Source organism: Blennius ocellaris (genome assembly GCF_963422515.1).
Source record: "Blennius ocellaris genome assembly, chromosome: 13".
In the NCBI taxonomy this organism is placed as follows: domain Eukaryota; kingdom Metazoa; phylum Chordata; class Actinopteri; order Blenniiformes; family Blenniidae; genus Blennius; species Blennius ocellaris.
The window spans coordinates 17,079,676-17,099,267 of NC_137662.1; the positions used below are offsets into that span (position 1 = coordinate 17,079,676).

A 19,592-nucleotide genomic window follows, 5' to 3' on the forward strand; every position below is an offset into this window, starting at 1 on the left:
TGAAGAATTTCATAGAGCTACGCACAAGAAGTCAAAGTTGATTCTTAATTTTTTAAAAACCACAAAAAAAAAAACGTTTGGGTCACACACAGACAGAAATGTGAAATATCAAAGTAATTAAAAGAAAACCATGATGAGTAAGAGAGAAGACCATACATTGAGACTCGAACTCTAATCAATTTGTTGGATGGATACAACTAAAGGGAGACATCCTTTGTTAATCTTCACTTTTCTAATTCGCTTTTGCAAACTTTTTCACGACACATTTTATGGACTACATGATCCGCGTGGCACTCATTAATACCCAGGACTCATTTTTGTGTGGGTTGATAGTTTTCCTGCTGAATTGGTCCAGAACGCAGTGTCCCGGACGACGCGTCTCGCCGTAGGCAGCCGGTAATCTCGCCACATTGTGAGATGAATACAGCCAGAGGGTTCAAATTTGCATCAGAAGTCGAGATCCCGAGATGTTTATCGATTGACGGGGTCAGAAGTTATTAAAGAAATGGCCCCTTGATGTCAGAAATGCAGAGTTCCTGTTGATCACAACAAAACCTCTTCATTCACAAAAGAGAACATGCGAACTCCACACCCGGATTCAAACGACTGTTCCTGCTGAGAGGTGAGAGTACTAACTACTACATCACATTTCCTTTTGAGAAAGTGGTGGCCGAGAGGTTAGGAAAGTGCTTTTGTGGTGTTTTGCAAGTTCAAATCCCACGGGCTGTCAGGTCAGGGTCCATGGGCAAGGCCCTTCACCCAGTTTAATCAGATATAAAATGGATTAAATAAGTGAAAATGAACCTTAACCCGAGAATATTAAAAGGATAAAGCTTTCCCTGAAGGAAAGTGTGGGGTGCGACCCCTTATTTGGCAGGACGTGTTGCGTTTTAGCCCATTTAGATGTCAGAATTTCCCATTTACCAGCTAATCCGGACACAGGAAGTGAGGAGGGGAGGACGATGAGTGAAGGTATAGTGTGTGGGGTCACGTGACCCCTTAGTTTGTGTGCTGTAAACATGAGCAGGGTTCAGGGTGTGAAATAAATCACTGGCGCATCATAGGACTAATCCTCGGTCTTATATCAACAGATCTCTCTCTCTCGGTCTCTCTCTCTGTCTCTCTCTCTCTCTCTCTCTCTCTCTCCCTCTCTCTCTCTCTCTCTCTCATCCTATAGGCTAACCAGGTGGAGGTTTCAATCCAGCCTCAGCATCCTCCTCCTCCTCCTCTTCCTCCTCCTCCTCCTCCTCCTCCTCTCCTCCTCCGAGAAGAGGAAAGCCGTCGGACCGGTACGTTGTGCGCGAGGTGTTTTTCGTCCGCTGCCATGGTAGGAATTACGGATATCGTGTGCCTTCTCGTCCCGCTGGCCGTGCTGGCGGGGTCCACCCTCCAGACCGAGGTGAAAAGCGCCAAAGAAGCGGAGAAAACGGGGAATTTCATGGAAGACGAGCAGTGGCTGTCCACCATTTCACAGTACAGCCGCAAGATCAAGCACTGGAATCGCTTCAGAGATGTAAGTGTTGATGGGGAGGCGCGTGCCACTGCGGCGCGCGCGTAGACTGTTATCATAATAACAGACATTCCGTAAACACGCACTTTAATCCCACAACAATTTGTTGTGCTGAGCTCACGTACTTTCTTCTCAGCTTGATAATGCACCCAAACTTGGTGCTAACGTTGACTCACCTCCTTTATACGCGAATAAATACTAAATATACACATTTGCTCATATAGTGATTGTATTTACACTTTGACTTTAAAAAAAAAAGAGATTGCTTCTAAACATGGCTTCTTTTTTCTTTTTTTTAAGCATTAAGTTAGTTATAAGATGTTCATTTGACTTTTCTTTTTTTTTTTTTTTACCGTGAACATTCAAAGGCGCTAAATTGGAATCTATATGCCAGGAGACTTCCTCAACAACCAAAGCGTTTCGATTGCAATTCGTTCCACCTTTACTGTATGGGGGCCTTTGCAGTTTAGAAGCAATTAATGTTTATGTCCCAGTTGCACAGCACTATAGACCTATTCCACCACGTTGCCCTTAACACAGATTGCTTCAGATATGCTTCCAGACATGTCTGGGGAGACTTCACAAACAAGAGTATTAAGCAATTAGGCAGAGGGGCAGTGGTTGATTGATTGATGTATGTTTTCACCTACTGAACAGACTGAACTGGGTTGCAGGGATTGATTAAAGCCTGCAGGGTATGCTCTGTGATTTATTGCCATAGATCTGTGAATGTATGGACATAGTTATTGCCTCCAGCTCTGTGAAACGATTACTGATGATCCCAACAGGATTTTGACTATAGTGCAGCTTGGATTATGCTCCATATGACTCCTGTTAATTGGGTTTTAATTGATCCTGGGTGGTTGAGGCACCATGGGATGTAGGTATCATTATTAGATCTGAAATGTGAGCAGTTGGCTTCAGCTGGAGTATCTGTTTGAGAACAAAGACATCGCAAGAGGAAGATAATGAAAAACAACCGGCAGTGAGATGTGGTGGTGTCGTTTCTGATCCGCAGTCTTACGCAGCCCTAAAACAGGGGTCTTGGACAAACCCTGAGGAAAAAGAGATAAAAAAAAGTGAATGCATGTGAAAATTGGCAGCCGCCCCTCCTGGGAAGGGATTAGTTTGATTACTTAAAGAGTATGTCCTCTGGAACTGTACTTAGGGAAGTAATGAAATTGTGTGCATGGAAAGATTAAGTCTGAATTACTGTGGGATTATAACTCACTGGATGCTGCTCTATATTTACACAACTTTGATCCAAAATGTGAGTTACAGCAGCAATGTTACTCTGAATTCAACACATCCTGATTGGGAGTGCAAAAATAAAGAATCAGAAGAAGAAGAAGAAGAAGAAAACACAAACATGATTGGGAGATGTAACTCATCTGGAGATGTGATAACTGCTTATGGGTTTGCCAGCTCTTCTAAAGATGTCACTCGCTCTGTGTTCCTCTTTTCCCTCAATTTATCATCAAAGCTGCTGTGCAACACAAATGGGCCTTGCAGTCACACACGGTGTCTCTTTCATGGTTATTATTCCCAGTGGGTCATTGTCTTAATGTGTCACTGCACATGTGTGCTTAAAAGACGTACGATTGTGTCCCGTGCACACTGTGTAATACCTCTAAAAGGTTTGTTGCATGTGGCGCGCATGTTTGCGAGCGCATTTTTAAGGAGCCGTGGCGTCTCTGGTGATGATGATGATGACAGAAGAAACATCAGAGAAGCGAACCACTGAACCTCCCCAAGGAATCGCCAATAGAAACCACTTTGATTTCAGCTCGCTGCCGTAGCAACAGCGGTGTCTGTGTTATGGTGTTGAGATGGAGCATGTCTCACAGGGAATTTGATGACTCTATTCCCTCACCAGTCCCGCTCGAGGGTGGAGGACTAAATGAAAATATTCTCCATCAAGGTTTCTCCAAATCATTAAAACTGAGCTTTCCACAGCTGAAATACCTTTTTATTTTTTATTTTTTTTGCAACTAACTCGTGTTTCTTTCATTATTTTTAATGAGAGCCGCCTTACATTGAATGTAATGATCATTAAATTGTCAGTGCTGCATGCTTTTCTTTGAATTAAAGAGAGAGGGAAGAAAAAAAACAACGGAACTAAATAATGAACTGTTCAGGCTCTGCTATTTTTATTTTATTTATTATTTTTATTGGTTGATGCATAAATGGCTGCCAATGAGTGAATGGCACAGTTATAAGTATTCAGTTTACCCAAATTGATGTGGACTCACAAAGTCCTCTGAGAGCTGCATGCTGAATATTAATCCAACACTGGAAAGCAATAATCAAAGCTGCACAACATGAAAGTCGCGCTTTTGTACTGAGGCAAACACACACACATGCACACGAAACCCTCTCGCACACATAAACACCCACAATACATAGGCAGTGGAAAGTACAGTGTAAATATTTCATATTTATTCTTTCAGTGGATGTAAAAGCGGCATCAGGGTAAGAGGCTCTTTCACTTCCGATAAAACACGCCGGCTCCCACACTTCCATTCAATCTATCTCACAGGAAGACAAGGCGATTAGATTTAACAGTTACAGTCAACAAATAATAGAATGGGATACCTTCAATCCTTTAATCTGACAGGTGCACTCAACATTTAATTCCACTAATGCACCAAATCCCGTGAAAAAAAAGAAGATACATCAGTGAACAAGGAACGCAATCATGGTGACTGAATGAAGATTTACCACTTCAACCCAAAGATATAAGTCCTGAGATCAGTTTCTTTATGGGAAATTTGCCACCTTCAGTCCAAACATTGATAAATGCAATGGCAGGGTGTTTACCTTCTGTCTTCACTTGGCTCTGTTTTTATTATTTTTCATGACAGATGAGGCGGACTGAAAAAGCTGTGTTTAATAACACCCCCAAAATATTAAGTACTGCACAGAATAAGATTATACTTTGTGAATGGCCAGAAGATGGAGGATGGCTGAACTGATCCTGACAAATATTTTGTTTTCTACTTTTCGCTTAATGCGCCATTCCCAAAAAGAAATACGTACAGAGAAAAAAAAAAATCTTACGACCATCAGACATCATCAGTTGTGGACTTAGTGACAGGAGGAATTAATCAAATGTCAGCTGAGATCATGAGGCCAGTTGAGACACTGTCTTTTCATTTCAGCGTGAAATGAAATGGTAGCGAACGCAAGCAGTGTTGACACAGAGCAGATCCAATATTGAGCAGATCAACACTAAATTAATTTTTTTTATTCTTAAGTTCCCTCGTAAAAATGATACTGTCCGTGAAGTCACGGAGCCATGAAATTAGTTTCGTGTCGTTCGCTTGGAGGCTTCAGATAAATACATCTCCTGTACTTCCACGATCAAAATGCAACTTCAGATGATCATCAGGTCAGAGCAACTCCGGTTAAGGCATTTGCTCTTTGTTGTTTGCGTACGTCACACATGGTTCAAAAAGATGGTTCGAAATGTTCACTGTCTAGGAGCTCAGGTATTTTTTTTCCCTTGAATGTTCGTCTCCCTCCTATCTGAACCAGCACTATCTGTGCCTGGTAAATCCTTATCTTAAAAATGCACGCTTCTACCGTCAGGCTGTACCATCCCCGCTTGCACCTGGTATCCGTTCGCTTCATTTTTAATGAACAGAAAACACTCTGTACAGCGGCACAAATACATCAGTTCCCTTGTCGATGTCAGAGGATTTAGATATGCAGAATGGTGGAAGCACATGCAGAAGGTTCTGACAGTTCTTAATGTGATGTGATATGGTGTGTGTGTGTGTCTGTGTGTGGTTTTTTTCCCCCTCCTCATGTTGGGAATTTTCACAGAGCAATTTGACTGTTTGACTTACCTATTCTATAATCAGCTACCCGATTTGATCTTATCACGAGCTTCGACTGGCTGCAGTCCAGCAGATATTTTAACTCTCTGTTATTGTCGGTGCAGACCTCAATGAGACTTATTTGTGTCATTTTCCCGTGGCACACAAAAAATAATTATGGCTAATGGTGTCTGTAAAACCGGAGCCAAATAATCCATTAAGGACTATCCAGATGAACAGTAAATTATTATCACCAGCTGAGTCGGGCTTCCCTATCGCGCAGCCTGTTTGACTACCCTGTGCTTTGTGATGTTAAAATAGTCTGCCAGGGATGCATTCATACTATGAAGGATGATAACAGCTTATCAGAAATCCATTAGTCTATCTAGTCATGCTTTATTCTGGCATGAGTCGTGCCTTATCATTCCAGGGTTTCTGTGTGGCTTCAAAAATCCAGCGCTCTGTGGACAGACAGGCATGGAGTGCATCTCCATCACATGCAATTATTCTAGGGAAGTCTGGGCTGTTTTGTTGTTGTTGGGGTTTTTTTTTTCATTTTATTTTAGGGTGTGGACAAACCACTGGTGCACGCTGGGGTGCCTTGGCTATCTACCAGAAACCCAGGTGGTCTGTGATTGTGTGGAAGAAAAGAAAGAATCAGCTTTTCATCATGCCAGACTGCAGCTGCTTTCATGGCAGCACAATAGCCGCAGCTGAAGGGCACAACTGTTGTGGACTTGCAATGTTCAGATAGCAGAGAAGGATGAAGAATTTCAAAGTTATTGAGGATATGCAATTGTTTAATAAAGATAGATTTGTCTTTACAAAGGCTGTGCACTGTTGTGGTTGGTTATCATTCTCACCTCATTGCAACAATGTCCCTGGTTCCAGTGGAGTTTTGTAGGTTCTTCCTTTAGTGCATTTCCCTGTTTCCTTCCGCGGTCTCAAAGTAATGTAACGTGTAATCTGCCTTCACCCGTAGCCAGCTCGGATTGTCTGCAGCCCTTCAGAAGCCTGAGTTGGACAAAGCAGTGTTGAAGATTGATGCAATCATTTCCATTAAGATCCCCTTATACAGATGCGACGAAGAGCTGAGTCTTCAACACTCATTCGAGCAACGTGATTTCTTGCCAGAAATTCAAGCCCTTTTATGTTCATGATTTTTTTTTCTGATGTTTGAAATTTCACCAACATCTGTGATGATCTGTGGTAGAGTGAGGTGCCCAACCATTCAGGAACGTCTTGAAAGTCGAACATTTACCTCTCCTCATCGACGAGGATCCATGTTGAGGTGGTTCTACCATCACATTAGGATGCCCGCTGGTCGCCTCCTATCAGAGGCAGAATGTCTGCCTCTAATAAACTCCTGTGTGTTCAGAAAAATTTGTATATTTCGTAAATATCTAAGTGATCTAAGTGAGTATTATTGCCAAAAGTAGCTATAATGACACGTCAGTGTGAAGTGACTTGATGTGAATTCAGACGCAGAACAGGACTTTTTGACAGGTTCAGTAAATCTTAACTTTTTTTCTTTTCAAACTAACATTAAGTGCCAGTAGCTGTCTCCACTGTAAAGACTTTTGGGCCTGAGCCAGACTGACTCACAGCCAGCGTGAAATCAGGTCCTGCAGGTACAGAAGCTGATACAAAAGAATTTGATTAGCTCCGATGAGGAAAAAAATGTTAGAAGTAGCTCATAATAATGAAGCGAATCCTGATGTTTTTGCACCTGAGCGGTCTGGCTTGGAAAGAAAGTCCCGCTGAGGATGGATTTGCAGTATTCACTCTCAGATATTGTAATATATTGAGTGTGCACATAGAAATCCACAATGTCTGGAGTCGAGATGCTTGTTTTGCAAAAGATGGTTAAAGATTTCCCGACAATTCGAAACAAACCAAGGCCAAAACTTCAAGTACACGATCAGTCATGTTATTAGTGCTTTAAATGTATAACTTCTGTTGAGGCAGTGTGCTGGGCTGTGTAGAAACAACTCTCCCGTTCAGAGGTTTACATTTAATGTAATTTCCCATTTCACACTTTACAAATCTAAAACTACAAGGGAAAAGGCACAAAAGAACAACTTAAACTGTGTTTGTCTTTGTGAAGCATAAAACGGCACCCCTTTGTCAAAATAATTACCTTATTATATTGCAGTAAAATGCCTCAGTGTTCCTTCCAAAGCCAGATACAATTCATGTATTATTTTGTTGGGTTATGAAACACATCATAAAAAGTCCTGTTTTAATATAGCAGGATAACGTCATTATAGCCTAAAAGCCAACAAAAGCTGAATGAAAAACCCACAACTGTCACCTCAGCTCGAGGCGACGACCTCGCTTTTGTCTGCAATCAATGAGCCACCAGGAGACACATCAGTTAACTTTGAGTCATAACTGCCATAAGCATTAAAACGAGATGTATTTATTACATAAGATTTAAAACTATTAATGAATGTACAGATGTGTTTACATACAAAAATAAAAATGAACGCTTATTGCGATCAGGCTCATGCCAGCATTATTCCTATTGCACGGGAAATTTGTAGATGCTGACGAATGGATCGTCACTATTTCTCATAACGTATCAAGGGAGGAAAAACTCCAAACAACATTACAGCATTAACCCATTTCAGCTTGTGATCTTCATCGGGGTCATCATCAAACAAATTGGTTGCAAACATTGGTAAGGCGTCCGAGCGCTCAGGGAAACTCACGATTGCTCAATGCGGATCATGTTAAGTAACCAACAATAAGCAATAATAATATGCCTTGAAAAACTTTAAACAATCCAAAACTCATATCTCAACTATGAATGTTATGTGGATGTTGTAAAATAAAGTAAACTTTTTGTGCAGATTATTCTCAGTTTGATTGGTTATTTATTCACCTGGCAGCCTCTTTTCCTTTGATTTCAATTCAAACCTTGTGATATTTGACATTAAATCAGTGATTAGAGACACAGGGGAAAGTGTTATAAATGCGCTTTTTGTAGTCCATTTTTGGGCATTTGTAGTTTTTTCATCACGGAAGACATCACTAACCTTCGCAGCCAATCGGATTATTATTACGTCACTTAGTGAAAGTGTGGTCCGATGGTCACAACAACGTCATTGCCTTTCCCTAACTCCTTTAGGACGCCTCCTACCATCTTTTCTAAACCCTGTGACGTCATCCACGGATAATCTGGATCTGTCCTTTAAGCAGCCAGTGCTGTTAAAGGTTTTATCATTCAAATGGCACTAAATAAACACAGGAGGTTAAAAAAAAAAAAGATGCAGTACAGTCAACAAAGGCTCATTTGCATGTGAGGTTTGTTGTTCATGTATGATTCAGCAAAAGTGCCCCAGTTCTGTTGACACATCTCCTGGTCAGTTTTAGCAAAGATCCTGCTCAGCGAATGCTGATTAATCAGATGACGAGCCAAACGAGGCCCACGTATGACATGACGCATTAGACTCAAGTAATGCTGCGAAACAAATACGGTCCCCATATAGCTCAGCTGTTTGATTTGTTTCGGGGTTTTTTTTTGTTGAGATGTGGAAATGTGACTCCTTGCTTGTGGTCCAGTCAGAGTAAGCAGGAGTGGCTTATCCAAATGTCAATATTTCCTGTTGTATGTAAACCAGATGAAAGTGTCAGGTTCATTCGTGCCAAAGCAATTAGGTATTTTTCAAATGAATGACAGCCGAGCTAATTTTAGAGGTCAGACCTGCAGGCCTGCCAGTGTCAGTCTGCTTGTGAGTCCTACTTGACGACACCGTTATATACGTCTCCGACTCAAAATCATTGGCTGATTCCTATCCATGTTGCAGCCCTTACCTGGATAACTTCATTGATTTTCCATTGTTGTACAAGTCTGTTTTTCAGCCGAGCTCGGTGTTTTCAGTGAAGTGTGAAGGCTCTTGCTGTTTGTAGCGGATTCTCCTGTGAGTTGCAGACTGTTTTCTTATTCCCCACAGGGCGCTGAAAGGCACAAGGGTTGATTTTATTTATAGATAGTGAGCACAGGGCTGGCATGAGTGCATCGTGATTTTGTGAACCGAGTGTGATTTTCGGAGCTGCATTTGTGTGTGTGTGTGTGTGTGTGTGTGTGTGCGTGTGTGTGTGCGTGTGTGTGTGCGTGTGTGTGTGCGTGTGTGTGTGTGTGTGTGTGTGTGTGTGTGTGTGTGCGTGTGCGTGTGTGTGTGCGTGTGCTGCAAAACAACAAAGACAAAGCAAAGAACTTTACGATCTCGTAGCACTATCTCAAATCTTTTGGATTCAACTAAATCGGTCCTTATTTCCACTCCGCATCGCACAATATGGATCTTCTGGAAAAGAAAAGCTGCTCCTCTGTTTACAAACATTTAATCCATCCTTTGCTGTCGCACAATTTCTGTCGCCATTCATCTCGAGTGACTATGAAGAGTGACGTTAGTTTCACTTGAACAAAGAACTGATTCGTCCTGATGTACACTCTTTTTACAACTCAAGTGTTACATTATTGAATACAGCTGCAGTATGAAGCAGAGGACTCTTTTAGCGTCATTATGAGTAGATGTGCAACAAAGATGTGTGTACATACAGTATATACCTATATAGATGTAGAAAGTAGTAGGGGCCTGTGTGAAACTTTGGACTTGTGGAGGTGATTGAGTGGGATCTTAGCGATATATGATCACAATCAACCCACAGTTAGAATCTGAATATATATATATATATATATTTAAAAAAATGTGTATACTTAAGGTTGTTTCAGAAAAACAAACAAACAAACAAACAAAGAATGTCCAGCAGCTCAAGCTGGCAGTACAAAAGTCAATACAAAAAAAAACAATGGGAAAAATAAATGTACAATGCAAATTCAGAAGTGATGGGTTGGGGTGTTACTGCGCATAAAGTCTGATGTAGCAGGTAAGTGTTTGCGCTGAAGTGTTTATTCAGTTGCTTTACAGAGATTACCGCGACAAGTCATTGCAGCCTGCAGCCTGGACCCAGCGACTCTATATGCCGGACGCCGTCCTCGACGTCGACACTTAACCCCGTATATGCAACAATTAATGTTCGTATTAGTTTTGAAATGGTCCCATTGTTCAAACAAACCTGACTACTAAAACGCAAATCGTTAATAATATGGTGAGTTATGACAAAACTGTGAAAACATGTCATTAATATGTTATCAATCATAAAAAAAGGTCCACTTCAGGTTTAACGCTTGATGAGAGGTGTTTAACTGTGCACGCAAAGCTGTAGGAGGCCAGAAGCTGTTAACATGGGTTTGGATAACGCAGCCATTCCATGTGAGTGTACTCTTATAAACCTCTCAAAACCTTGCTCTTCTTCTACTGCAGCGTTTTTTTTTTTTTTTTTTTAACTCACTCACAACACATACATGCCATTAATTCATCATGTTGCCCTGAAGAGTTCTTTTTGCATAAATGATAGTTGGGAAAATTGAGGGTGAATTATATTTTCTGGAGTGAAATTATCTTGTTTCTTTTCTTTTTTTTTTTTTCTTTTTTTAAAGGAATGAAATTGCTCATTTGTTTAGTAATACATTATAGTTTGTTGTTTTGCTGTAATTTCTCGGCCTCTCCTTTGGATATTTCTTCTTTCTAATGTTTTCTAAGATTGTTTAGCCATGGGACTTTAATTTATGCTCGACAAAAATCATTCTTGCTCTCGTATTCCCTTTTTCCTGGTTCAACGTCTCACTTCGGGAGAAAGCAGTAGGGATGGTGGTACTCTGGGTAGTTAAAAAGTACCATTTCGTGTGCTTATTTCTCATGTTCATAACAACAAAGAAAAGACTGAAGGGTTTTTCTGTGTGAAGGGAGGAAAACATAATCTTGTTTGGGCCTCAGGAGGTCATTTTCTCTTTTTATAACCTCACTTGGGAAAATTAGAGGACAGCAAAATTGGAAAATATGAAATATTTTAATAAATATTAAATACTTTTTTAAAAACATGTCTTTTTCTTTTAAGTCATGTCAAGGCATGTCAAACCTTATTTTTTTGTGTGTGAAATCCCTGTGTGAGCTGCTGCACCACTTTTCTAACCATTGAAAATCTACTGACCTTTTGCTTCACCATTTACTTACACCATTTTTCTAAGCCGTGCACTAACCTCACGCCATCTTGGATGCGGATCGGCCTCGATTTTCGCCCTGCAGTTGTGAAACATCAGCTCTAAGCCTTGTGTTCATGTAGAAATGCTGAAGGTCTAAAAAAAAAAAAAAAAAAAAAAAAATGTAATTAAGTGAAAATAAAAATAATCTTGTTTTGGTCTCAATAGATCAAATTATTCATTACTTGGATACTAACAGTGAAAAATCTTAATAACTTTACTTTTAAAAACAGTTTTATCTCCTCTGGGTCATGTCAAGGCACATGGGATGTGTTTGTGTGAAATCCCTGTTCGAGCTGCAATTCCCCGTTGTGTCTTCACCCTTGTAACCCTTGTTTCACCTTTTACTCAACCGTTCTTCTAAGCTGTCTTATACTAACCTCGCTCCATCCTGTAACCGGAGCGGCATCTCGGCGTGACGCGCGGTGCTTCTGCTCTGCGACCCCGAAGCGTCGGCTCTGAGCCCCCCCCCCCCCCCCCCCCCCCCGTGCAATGTAGAGATGCGGCTCAGCAGGCTCGCCTCCCGTGCCCCGCAACCCGGCGAGCGCGGAGATAAGAAGGGAACGTATGGAGGGAGGATATTGTTGAGGGGGGGGTTTTGTTTCATCTCGAAAGCAGAGCTGAGAGGCTGCGAGCAGCATTGCAGGTCTTTATACGAGTCTCAAGGTGGGAGGATGTGATACGAAGGTGTATGGTGCCATCACACGTTATATTGCCCTGACGGTGCTGAAGAAAACCTCAGGGCAATATCGTCTTTTAAGATTTCAGCTCCAGTTTATGTGATTTTTGAGCTGTGTTTTGTAGTTCAGCGCCGAGCAGAGTTTATTTCAGGAGGGTGCCTCCATTAAACTGTGATTGATATAAAATAAAACATCAGCGCATGAACACGTCATGGAAAGATCAAACATTTCAGGAAGAGAAAGAGACGCCAGCTGCACCCCCCCACTGTTGAATCTATAGCAAGTCTCATATGTTGCTATTTCCAGCCGAAAGCTGGATGTTTTCTGCTGCTCGGAGATCAGCTAATTAATATTTCCATCTCTGAGGAACACTCTCATTATACATGGTCAGCCTCTTTGCGCCCTCAGTAACTCTCATGTTCAAGTGTTTCCTCCTGAAGGACCTTTTTTTTCTTGCTGTTGACTCAAAAGAGTGTGGGGAAAAAAAACAAAAAAACAAGTCTCCAGCAGTGGAAGTGGTGGGCATGCAGCACAGCCCTCGGTGAAGTCGAGTCCTTTCACTGCTGTTCCAGTTACAGGAAAAATTATTTCTTGACAGAAAAAAAACAAGTCGTCACCACCATTGAGTGACGTGTCTGATACATTTCATGTTCATTTGTGTCTTTTATACCGTTTTATCCATCTTTGGTTTTGGGGTTTGCTGCAGATTGTCACAGGTGGACTCTGGGCAAAGGTGGATCTAACCTATATGAGCAACAAGAACATGCAAATTCATATAGAAATCCCTCTAAACTGGGGATGTTTGTGTTGTGAGGCAAGAGCACAGACAGCCAATCTCCTCCAGCAACATTTTTGGGTGTGAAGATATTTAGTGTAGGAGTGTATCAATGGCTGAATGAGTCAATCAAGCATTATGCTGGAAAACATTCTGTTTCTAAGTCAATATAATTAAACCGTATGTCATAACATTCACTCAGTCACTGTAATGAAAACTTCTTTTTTCAAGATCTCCATGTAATTGACTGAAATGATGATGTTTTCCTGAGCTCAAATCGAGCTCTTTTTCAATGTCAACGACATTCTCATTTAAATGCTTCAAGGCATGAATCACCTATAAATGTTTTTGTTAACTCTGATGCTTTGCTCATTTTGACATAATTCACATGGCACTTTTTTAAGGGCGCAACAAATTTCTTTTCTAAAGGGAGAAATAATCAAATACCAATGTCAACCTAAATTAAATAATTACACTACTGGGAGAAATCACATTTTTTTTGCTCTCAGATATTTCTCTGCTCTTGTAATAAAGGTGTTGGCCACTGTCATACATAAAAACAAAATCAGAAATCCTTGTCTGTGTCGACCGTTTGTTATTGTGGGAATTGTATGACCCCCGGTGCTTCTTTGATACAGACTGTGGCGTGCACTGCAGCTCTGGGAGGTTCTGTGTGACTTTGATAAATCCAGTGGAGGCCAATATTAGCAGTAATTGCGAGAGAAGGTCAAGTATAAACCTTCATTCCGCTCATACCGATCTCCAGAGGAGGGTGTTATTGCTTCCTTGGTGACGAGGCAGTGATGCAGTCACCGCGAACAGACCCCGCAGGATAACCGCGGTGAACACAGAGCGCGTGTGACAGCTGACATTTACCCAGAAACGCCCGTCAGTCACACACATGCTCAGACAGACACCCGACTCGCTTGTCTCACCGTCTTCCCCGTTTGTTCTCCGTTTCAATCAACAAAACAAGCTCGGGTTTCTGACTGTCACCGTTCGTTTAAGTGATCTCCGACACTCTGCACTTCCTCCCCGAGTTGAACCCCGGTTCTTCGGTGGACGGGCTCCCCCCCCCCCGCAGATACCGGGGATTGTGATCTGTCAATCAGCATTGTGCGGCTGTGCAAGCGGGGTGAACGCTTCTGCCACATCTGATGTGGAGGGTAAGCTTCCCCGCTCTGTTTAACAAGAGGAGATCTTTCTGATGTTATCAGCGAGATCACAGAGCTCCTGGATGCAGCCGAGTGTTTTCAGCTCTCAGTCTGCTTCCTCTAATCACTCCTGTGCAAAAAAAAAATAAAAAATAAAGACGCCTTCTCATCACAATTTGTGTCCGCGGTCTCACTTTAGATTGATGTAACTTGTCTTGCTGAGTGCCAGACTTGTCACAGAGCTTCACTTTTTCATGCTCACTTCCATTGTGCACCCAGGAGAATTTACTTTCCTTCAAACACGTTTTCTGCCGCCTCTCTTTTATGAAATCATCGATTTCCAGTCCTGTCAGCACAGCGGGACACTTTCTTCATCGGTCCTGGCAGAAACACAAATATAGGCAGGCTGCTAAATAATGCAGGTGCTGAAGCATCAATAAAGACGACATGAGGGGCATCAGATTAATGGCCACGGTCGTAAACTCTTTGAGGTGACGCCTCGATAATGCGCGACTGCATCGGGTCCAACAAGGTTAAACTGCACCACTGACAATCACTCATGGAGCTCGTCGGGAGAGTTGACTTGCGATCCGGATCCACGATCGACGGAAAGCGTTTCCTCCGTCGGCAAGGCGGGGAGACGAGCGAGCAGACGGAGAGCAGAGTGATAGGCAGCAGCCCCGTTTGGAAGATTTCAACTCACCGGAGAAGCCCCTTGCCAGATATAAAAATATTTACCTCTGCGAAATGAAGCTGTGAGGGTCAAAAACGAAGGTCCCAGCTTCCGTGAGGGATGCTTATTTCACATGTTGTGTTGGAATTTATCACCTTCTGGGGAGCTGTTTGGCACACACTGCCACTCCAGTAAATGTTTACGGTGATGAGTAAGTCATCGTGAAAGGAGGGGTGGTGGCCGATTGTAAATATCTCCAAATGACTCATATTTATTATATCAGACATTCATACACTTTAAAGGGTTTCCATCTGCACTACCTTATATAGGATTCCCCTAAACCGGAGGAAATGTGTCTTTAAAACATTTTTCCTTCAATTCTACCATATTTTCTCAAAATAACAAATTTTCGGATTCAGACTGATCGATGAGCTATTTCCTGACAAAGTTGACAGTATTGTTCGCTTCAAAGAAGATAGTCCCTATTTTTGATTTGACCTGAGGTGATTTGATTTGAACAGGAAATGTTGATGTCTTGTGTTTCCCTCGTACCACATCTATGCTAATACTGTTAGGCCCCATTCAGTCACATCTGATTAAACCTTAAAATGTAATAAATGCAGAAATAACCTCTGTTTTTATAGTCTTAATCATTGGCAGCTGTTTTATGTTACTCAAAACGACTTCAGCCCTTTGAAATTAACATAAAATCTCCTTTTGATTTACTATGTCATTGAATATGCTTAGTACACTGTATCCAAGATTACACTTTTTGCTCACTAACATTGGCTCTTTTCTCTCTTTTTGCCGTCATTTCACCAGGAGGTGGAGGTCAGTTCAATGCCTTTTTCATACGTGACTCATTTCCATGTCTTTTTGTGTATCTTTATCTTTTCTTCCCCATCTTCTCGCCCTTTTCTTTCTTTTTCTTTTTTTTACCCCAACATCTCCTTCAACCCGCTCATTTTAATCACTGCGATTAATGCTCTAATTATGCAGAGGGAAAGGCAGAGCACTTAAACGGCAGCTCAACCCTACTGCCATATGTCTCACATAGAAGCAGAGGGTGCAAATTTGTCGATTTCAGTTTTGTATACAATGCACATAACCGCCTGTCTCCTAATTATGACAGTATACACATTTGAATCAGTGTGTGGTGATTATGTAAACTACATCGTGTTTCTGTTATGTCAACGCCTGCATGTTCATATGCCATACTGTCAACAACACTGTCAACTGCATGTCCTCGCTCGACTCCGGAGCTGCTAATAAACTCCTGTTGTCTTCGTGTTTCTGCAGGACGACTATGTGCGCTCATGGGATGAAAATCAGGGTTCGAGTGACAGTAAGTCCATCATCTTATTTCTCATTGGTTTTCTGCGCGTTAAGTCTGATGGATATTAAACAGGTTTGCGGGTTACACATGTATGGTGTGGTGAAGGGTGTTGACAGGAGTTTTTCCCCTAACACTTCCCCTTAATCTATGTCATAACAAGAAAACTATGAGTGCAGTTATATTTATTTCAGTTAATGCTACATGTCACAGTGGAATATTATATAAATGTAATAGAGAGAAATAACAATTATGGATGAAATTCTCGTAAAAATCTACAACAGGTGTAATACATGTACAGTAATGGTTGAGAGGCTCTATATGAAGACCTAATGTATGTTGACTTTTCATAGTGGAAGTCTCTTGCAGGCTTATTGATGTTTATTCATTCTTTATTTAGATCCATCCCAATAGTCACAGATCGTGTCATTATTGGTCAAATAGAGATGATCTGGTATTGAGCATGTACCACTACTATTTGACTTAACAAACAAACTTGAAAATTGCACTCTGCTAAACCTGAACTGACAAAGATTGCAGCAATCCTGTTGTCATTTTGACATTTGGACTTCATTTGCCAAAATATAGATATTATGTTAATTACATTTTCCATTATTGTGCAACCTGAAATTTTAGTTTTCATCCTTGATGAACACAGTCAAACTTTTCGTTTTATCATTTCTGCTTCATAATACTTTCTGTGCCTAAAAGAGAAACAAACAAAAAAGAACTAAACTAAGCTGGGCTTGAAACTTTTGTTGACCTTTTATTCATGTTGGTGCGACTGTTTCCTTGAGATACAGCTGTGCTGAGAGTAAAGAAAGTCTTTCTCCTTGATGCTATTTGAAAGTGAAAGATTAAATAATTCCATGAAAGCGTCACATGAATCCGGTGCTGTGCATTTTGTTTGACTGCGATTTTATGTGCAGGTGCTTATTCGTTGTGTTTATATCAGCACTCACACAGTCTCCCGCTCGGCTTTGTCGGCTGACATTTTCCAGCTGAAACCCGGTTATATCTGTGATTCTTGATTGATTCGTGCTTTCCTGACACCCGATTCCAGTATGGGTGTCGGCTCACGAGGTTAGATTGTGTTTCTTACGTGCCTCCAAAACAGCAACATAAAGAAACGAACCATTGTAACATTAATACCACCTGTAACCATAATGCAACACTTCTAAATGATCATTCTGCATCAATGTGATCACCTCCAAGAAGGGAATTCACACCTTTCAGGCAGAACATCTGCTTAAGTCATTATCAAGAGAGTATATTACAATTATAGGACTATTCGTAGAAATGTGAAATATTTCATCATATCTTGAACAAAAACAGTAACAGTTGTCATTTGAGTACAAGTTACAGAAATGTATGCGTGAATCACACTGATCAGCCATAGCATTATAACCATAGGATGTGACTAAGACGTACTATCATGGTTAATTATTATTATCTCTTTATCATACCAGATGTTAGTAGGTATATGCAACAAGTGAACATTTCATCTCCAAAGATGTTGTGTTGGGCAACCACAAAGATTTGAATCAGTCACATTCTGGTGACTGGGTCAGAGCGTAATCAAAACAGCTGCTCTCGTAGGGCATTCGTAGTCGGCAGTGGTCAGTATTTATCAAAAGTTGCATCGGAATCTGAAAAATGGGATGGGTTCATGTTGCACGCGGCCCTCTGGAGATCTGTGGAGGTCATTTGAAGGTCCTATGGTTTCAGCTCAGAGAACTGGGAGGGTCTGGCATAATTTTAGGCAGGCGATGGCTTTGGATTGATGAATGAATAATGACAGAACTAAAAATGTAAAGATATAAAGATAGCATTTAATGGAAATAATATAGAATATACAGCATATCAATAAAGGTATGAAAATGCATAAACAGACAAATAGATACAAAGTTAAACAATATACAGATTTGGAACTTTCCTGGGAAATTCTGCACATATTTAGCTATAATTTGTGTTTATTGAGTCTTCTACATGTGAAACAAAAAAAACAAAAAAAAAGGATTTTTCTGTGCTCAGAATGTGTCATCATGCATTCAGTGACAAATACAAATCTATACATGCGGGAAAAATAGAATGACCAAACTACCGTAAGTGTCTGTGAGGCGTGCTGATGCAGTGAAAACAAAGCCAGTGAGATTTATTGATGCTGAATGTCATTAGCTTGTTCTGGAGCTCAGAGACTGAGTCTGTGACCTGTTCTTGAACTCTGATGTTTCTCAGACCGGCACCAGTTCATCATATGAGACAGCGCTCTGTGTGTGTGTGTGTGTGTGTGAGATTTTGTGTTTGTATTCTGAGCTCGGGCCACTCATTGTCCAGACGGGCGATGTTACCTCAGTGAAAAGGTTGAGCGATGTTAGCGCTATGTTTTATCTGCTCAAGTGGATCTGATGTGTCTCCCCCAAGGAGATGCTAAACATCGCCTCGACTTCAAACCATCAGCGCTTTATTCTTCCTCCTGTTATTTTTTTTTTTTTTTCTCTTCCTATACTCGACGAGGAGGCCGTGTGCACAGAGTCGGAGGTCTCCTGCTCGGCTCCTGCTTCAACGCCAGCTTTAATTGAGCCCCTGCCAGATGAAGTCATGACACAAAAGTCGTGTCCTCAACCACTGCCGTTTGATTTGCAGCTTAAATGAAGTCAACTGAATGGCAGAGTCCATTAGTGCAATTTCCAAGGACTTAATGAAGGGCTAATTATGGTTTCCAATGAAACTCCAGAGAGAGACGTAAAAGAGAAGATTGGGGGGGGGGGATAATATGACTTTATTTAGCACTAAGCGACTGACATTAAGATTGCTCCTGCCAACTCTAACGCTTGCTGGTGATGAGTAAATTGTGGACTATGGTGGCTGAAAGTAAGTTGGCAGGACTATGAGAGTATTATAGTACGCTCAATTTTTTATTTTTCTTTAAAAAAAAAAAGGAAAGGTGAAAGGATGCCTCTGTGCTCCGTTAGCTTGTGAAGAGGAAGCTGCTTGCTTTACAAGAGGTGATTTACCCTCAAAACCCCCTGCATGCAGACACGAAATGCTCAAACTGCAAAAGAAATAACCAAAAGATTGCACTGAGAAAGGCCAGGGGGGTTCAGTGCTTAAGAACTAAGCACAGAAGTCCAGTTTTTCCAACGGTGTTGAAAAATGTTTTGTTGACTGACTGTTATAGCAATAACATACAATCAGACCAAGCCAATGACACATAAATGGGTCCTAACCAGCTACACACGGCCTGTCCAAGAAAATAAAAAAGGTCTACATAGGAAACATAGACTGAACACAACTAATACCATTTTACATCCTGCCCCGTTAAGGTTCTTTTATTCATCCGGAAAATGCGTTTCTGTTCAGTGCATGAAATGAAAAGGTAAATGAAACTACAAAGGTGTTCAGGCATGTATAGCTTTATTAAAAAGAACATGCCAGTATCATGAGCTTTAGGTCTAACGGAGATCAGAAAGCCAACCAAAAAGTCCTGTCGAGAGACTGTATGTCATCAGTGCTGTTGGTCTTTTGTCTTTCACCTCG

The 19,592-nt window shown here is 41.2% G+C and overlaps 1 protein-coding gene across 1 annotated transcript in view; it reads left to right on the forward strand.

Annotated features, from left to right (window-relative positions):
- Window positions 1-1,324: 1,324 nt before the first annotated feature.
- spock2 (SPARC (osteonectin), cwcv and kazal like domains proteoglycan 2) overlaps window positions 1,325-19,592 on the forward strand; it is a gene marked incomplete at both ends in the record, with an annotated part of 31,029 nt that continues 12,761 nt past the window's right edge. The window contains 2 exons of the mRNA XM_080507267.1: window positions 1,325-1,513; window positions 16,019-16,064. Of these exons, the coding sequence (XP_080363393.1) occupies window positions 1,325-1,513; window positions 16,019-16,064 (235 nt within the window). The remainder of the gene's footprint in view (window positions 1,514-16,018; window positions 16,065-19,592) is intronic.